At 34.3% G+C, this 5,451-nt stretch overlaps 1 protein-coding gene across 1 annotated transcript; it reads left to right on the forward strand.

The window, feature by feature from the left end:
* Positions 1–1,414: 1,414 nt before the first annotated feature.
* On the forward strand, positions 1,415–4,365 carry LOC143627865 (V-type proton ATPase subunit B 2-like). Its single transcript, XM_077097584.1, has 14 exons — positions 1,415–1,549; positions 1,655–1,710; positions 1,788–1,886; positions 1,961–2,020; positions 2,102–2,213; positions 2,300–2,508; positions 2,592–2,723; positions 2,814–2,951; positions 3,034–3,184; positions 3,264–3,346; positions 3,420–3,467; positions 3,550–3,603; positions 3,669–3,752; positions 3,894–4,365. Exons 1-14 carry the CDS (start codon positions 1,492–1,494, stop codon positions 4,077–4,079), a joined length of 1,470 nt encoding a protein of 489 aa, XP_076953699.1. The 5' UTR covers positions 1,415–1,491; the 3' UTR covers positions 4,080–4,365.
* Positions 4,366–5,451: the final 1,086 nt, after the last annotated feature.

The raw sequence follows: 5,451 nt of genomic DNA on the forward strand, positions 1-5,451 counted from the left end.
ACAATTACTTCTTTTTGACAATGCAAATGCTCAAAGCAAAAGCTTTTGTATATTATAAAACCACTACTGCTAAGATATATATGCAAATCCTTTTTGTAAATTGTATTAGTAACTTGCTTGATTTGTTAAGAGTCATAGGATGCTGACTATCGCGAGCTCGAATTGGACTCTTTTTTCATGGCTTTATGCCCCGCCGTAACGCAACGAATTCCGAATACTAGTTTTTATTTAAATTCAACTCGAGTGTAGCTTTTAACATGCCTAGATCTTGTTTTAATTGTTTTGAGAGTCAATTCAATTGTTGTTTGGTTTGATAAAAAAAAGTTCCAACCCGTGAGTTAATGGGTGAAAAGCGTAAGTAGCTACATCAAGTTGCTTGTAGGAAATAGGTTTCACCGCTTCAGGGGTGCTTAAGTTGTATAATAAGTTTCTTAATGGCCAAAGTTAGGTTATTATATTTCTCATATTAGCAAAGCTTGTGGTAGCATTGTGATGAACGAATAAGAACAACAAATTTTGTTTGATTAACTAAATGAGCAAACACGGACACAGTTCATATTCGTTTAATTGTGTTCATGAGTGTTCAATAATGTGTTCATTTCCGTCCGTTTATATTCGTTAATGGTTATTTGCTTGCAAAAAAATTTTTAATTGTAAAAGAAAAATACACATGAGTATTATGTGATGAATTTATATGTAAAATTAACATATTCAAATATGAATGTCAAAAAAACATCATCGGAGACTTGGTAGCTGGTCCCAACTGTTGACGCTAATCGTTCTAGGTTAGCCAAATCAAATAAGTCAATTTTTGAGCTCATTTGTTTGGTTAGGTGTTTGTAACCCGCTTATTTATCCGATAAAAACTTAAAAAACGAATATAAAAAAAGACTATGCATGATTTGGTTCGGTTTGTTTACACGGCCCTACAATGACTACTACGTGTCAACAACAACAAAAATAAGTATTTTTTTTTTCTTTGGATCCAAAACCAAAATCAAAATCAAAATCAAAATCAAACAAAAAAAAATAATAATAGATTTATCAATCACGTGTTTCTTGAACACATCCAAACAACTGGACTATTATCTATTCAATTCCAATTCAATTCAATTCAATTCAATTCAATTCATTAGAATCCATCACTCTTTGATCCAACAATCAATCAATCAATCGGGAGGAGGTGAGTCTGCTGCTCCAATTTCCTATCTTTCTTTTCTTATTCGTCTTTCATTTCGTGACCATCAAATCCAATTGATCCGTGCTGAGGTAGGCCTTTGACGATTTACATCAATCTATCATCGTAAAACTTCAAATTAATCCTTCTATTTTGTTTATTTTATATATATATATATATATATGATGTTGAAAGTAACATATATGTACATAGATCCCACTCTTTCTGCACATCGTTAATTGTTTCATTTTTTCAAGTTGTGAGCCCTAATTTCATGAATCATTGTTTTAGGTTGGTTGATTTCATAATTGAATATGGGAGTTGAACAGAACAATAACAGCATGGACGAAGGATCACTTGAGATTGGAATGGGTAACCCACCCTTTTACATTATTATTATTATTAATTATTATTTTTATTATATTATGTCTGAAATTATTAATCATTTGATTTTCTATTTATTTGATGTCTGCACAGAGTATAGAACTGTTTCTGGAGTGGCTGGACCTCTGGTCATCCTTGATAAAGTCAAGGTTAGTTTCTCTTATTACGGTTGTTAGAATCGTTAAACATGACACCTCATCAAGTAATCTTCTTTCTGTCATGACAGGGACCAAAGTATCAAGAAATTGTTAACATTCGGTTAGGTGACGGAACGACGAGACGTGGTCAAGTCTTGGAGGTTGATGGAGAGAAAGCGGTTGTTCAGGTAATGATGTTATATACAATATAATACGCATACATTTTGTATCTACATGGCTTATACATGTAACTTTTGATCAGGTTTTCGAAGGAACGTCAGGAATTGACAATAAGTTCACCACTGTTCAGTTCACGGGGGAGGTACGTGAGCTTCGTTATGGTGTCTTTTTATATGTTCTTTACGCTTCATAGTTCATTTGGATGCTTATTATGTTGTTTCAGGTTTTGAAAACTCCTGTTTCTATGGATATGCTTGGACGCATATTTAACGGTTCTGGGAAGCCAATTGATAACGGTCCTCCTATTTTGCCAGAGGCTTACCTGGATATTTCTGGTAGCTTTTTAACATTTAAAAATGTGAACTTTACATGGTATACTGTATGTGTGTATGCATATATCACTGGTCTGTTATTGTTTCAGGAAGTTCTATTAACCCTAGTGAAAGAACATATCCTGAAGAAATGATACAAACTGGTATCTCAACAATTGATGTCATGAACTCTATCGCTAGAGGACAAAAGATTCCTCTGTTTTCTGCTGCTGGTCTTCCCCATAATGAAATAGCTGCACAGATCTGTCGCCAAGCGGGTTTGGTTAAACGGTTGGAGAAAACAGATAACTTACTTGAGGTAGTTATTGAACAATATTATACAGTGTTTATTACATGATATTATAATTATAATTTAGACATCCTTAATTACTTGTTTTGCAGGGTGGGAGTGAAGAGGACAATTTCGCCATTGTGTTTGCAGCTATGGGAGTGAACATGGAAACTGCTCAGTTTTTCAAACGTGATTTTGAGGAAAATGGGTCGATGGAGAGAGTGACTCTTTTTCTCAACCTTGTAAGTCCCTCGTGTTTGTTAATTATTGTTTTATAGTTATTTGCTGGAATGTTGGATTACCTTTTAAAGATATTACTACTTGTTTTATAGGCCAATGATCCTACAATTGAGCGTATCATTACTCCTCGTATTGCTTTGACCACAGCTGAATATTTGGCATATGAATGCGGGAAACATGTTCTTGTAATCTTAACTGATATGAGTTCCTATGCTGATGCTCTAAGAGAGGTAAAATATAAAACTTTGACCCATTAGTGTTCGACCTGTTAAAAGTCCATTTTGACGTGTACCCATATGAAACAAATTTCAGGTATCTGCTGCTAGAGAGGAAGTGCCAGGGAGGCGTGGATATCCTGGGTACATGTATACAGATCTGGCAACAATATATGAGCGGGCAGGGCGAATTGAGGGCCGAAAAGGGTCCATCACACAGATCCCAATTCTGACTATGCCTAATGATGGTCAACATCGCTCTAATTGCTTTTACCCTTGTTTTCTTTTTAGTTTTATTAGTTTCTCTAAACTTTATGATCATTACAGATATTACACATCCTACTCCGGATCTCACAGGTTACATTACGGAGGGACAGATATACATTGACAGACAGCTCCATAACAGACAGGTGAGATATCATAATCCACAATTTTAGCTAGTTTAATAGTGGATTTACCTGTTTGTGTTATGGAAATTTACAGATTTACCCTCCGATCAATGTGCTTCCGTCACTATCGCGATTGATGAAGGTAAACCTAAATCTCTGCTTGAAGTTTACATGGCTTCATGTTATGGCATTGAGTTGTTAATCATGAATGTTTATTATTGTAGAGTGCTATTGGCGAGGGGATGACTCGCAGAGATCATTCTGATGTGTCCAACCAGGTAAAATTACCTAATTGCCCCAACATGTCTATGCACTTATGATATCTATACTTTTATATTTTCAGCTGTATGCAAATTATGCCATTGGAAAAGATGTTCAGGCCATGAAAGCAGTGGTTGGAGAAGAGGCTCTGTCTTCTGAGGATTTGGTCTCTCTCTCTCTCTCTCTCTCACACACACACACACACACACACATACTGACACACACACCCGCGTACACACATACTATGCATTTAATTATATAATCAAGAAACATATGTTAGTGATATCTTATTGTATAAATATGACAGCTATATTTGGAGTTTCTGGACAAGTTTGAGAGGAAATTTGTGGCACAAGGTGCATATGACACGCGAAACATCTTCCAGTCACTTGATTTAGCATGGACACTTCTGAGGATATTCCCACGTGAGCTTCTTCACCGTATTCCTGCCAAAACCCTAGATGCATTCTACAGTCGCGAGGCAACCAATTAAAACAAGAAGAAAGGTTTTGTATCATAATCCGGTTTATGCTTCTATTGTAATAAGGGTTTGCTATGTTTCTGTTTGAATTTGTTGAAGCCCAAGTGTTCTTTTTTATAAGAGGCGGTTAGGGTATTTATTTGGTATATAACCAGCCTGACTGGCAAGACGTTTTGGCTCGAGATTTTGTGTTTTGTGAACCAAGTGGCTTTTAGAATTTGGGATGTTAAAGACTTTGATCCTCTGTATGCATATTTATGGTTGAAGTATAATATGAGGTGATGGTCGTTCCTTGTTTTTATATTAGTCTGAAATATTTTGAGCATCATATTATAATGATCATTTTTAACCCTAAGTTGAGTAGTGAGTTCTTTTGTTGATTATATATAATGATATTCCAATGACATCATAAATGTCTAATTCTAGTAAAAAATGGGTCGGGTTACAGGTCAAACATGTTTTGAGGCAAATGTGTTTGGATAGAAGGCAGGATGTTTTTTGTTCAAATCATAGTTATCAAAGCCGTTAGGCTCATTCAAGATGCATAAGCCTCGCTTGGGGCCTAGGCGCAAAAAAAAAAGCGAGGGCCTAAAAAAAAGACGAAATAATAAGAACAATAAAAAATATATATAATAGGTAAATAAAACTAGTATCACTCCCCATATATAGTAACGATTTAATACATTTAGCAATTAAAACCTCTAACCAGTACAAAAAAAAAAAAAAAAAAAAAAAACTAAGACCTACTAAAGTAATAATGTATAAATAAATATAGCTTAACTAGAATATACCAAACAAATAATATACAGAATCAAAAGTTATCGATAATGTTGGAGTAAATTACATTATTTGACCTTTTTTTGGTGATTCATATTAATCGGTTATTTCTTTTGTAAAAGAAATCAGAAAATAAAAAAACAAATCAAAAAAATCAGAACATCTTCTGGATATGCGCCTTCATCATTAAAAAGCAGAAAAACACTTCGTCTAAAAATTGTGCCTAGGCATGCGCTTTGATCACTTTAATAAGTATGAGTCAAATGAGTTCTGACAAAAACCATTTGGGTTAATGTCATTTTATAAAATAATAATATAATGGGACACGGGTGATGCCATATTGCCATGTATGAGGCATATTACATGTATATTTTCTTTAAACGGCAAACGAAAGCAAATATTAGTAGATCATTAAAACTAAAACAACAAACAATCCAAGTTGGCACAGTAACTCACTCGACTAGTGACTTACTAAAACATTAACTTTTGAAACTTTTCATTTAAATAATGTTTCAATCTCATCAACGTGCTCAAATCTCAATGGTATATTGCATGCGCTTTTTCATTATCGGACTGCAAATTCAAATCGTATTTATAATACATGGTT

The sequence above is a fragment of the Bidens hawaiensis genome, unplaced genomic scaffold (assembly GCF_021521415.1).
Source record: "Bidens hawaiensis isolate Kalapana, Puna unplaced genomic scaffold, B.hawaiensis_p1.1 tig00004743_1, whole genome shotgun sequence".
Lineage (NCBI taxonomy): Eukaryota > Viridiplantae > Streptophyta > Magnoliopsida > Asterales > Asteraceae > Bidens > Bidens hawaiensis.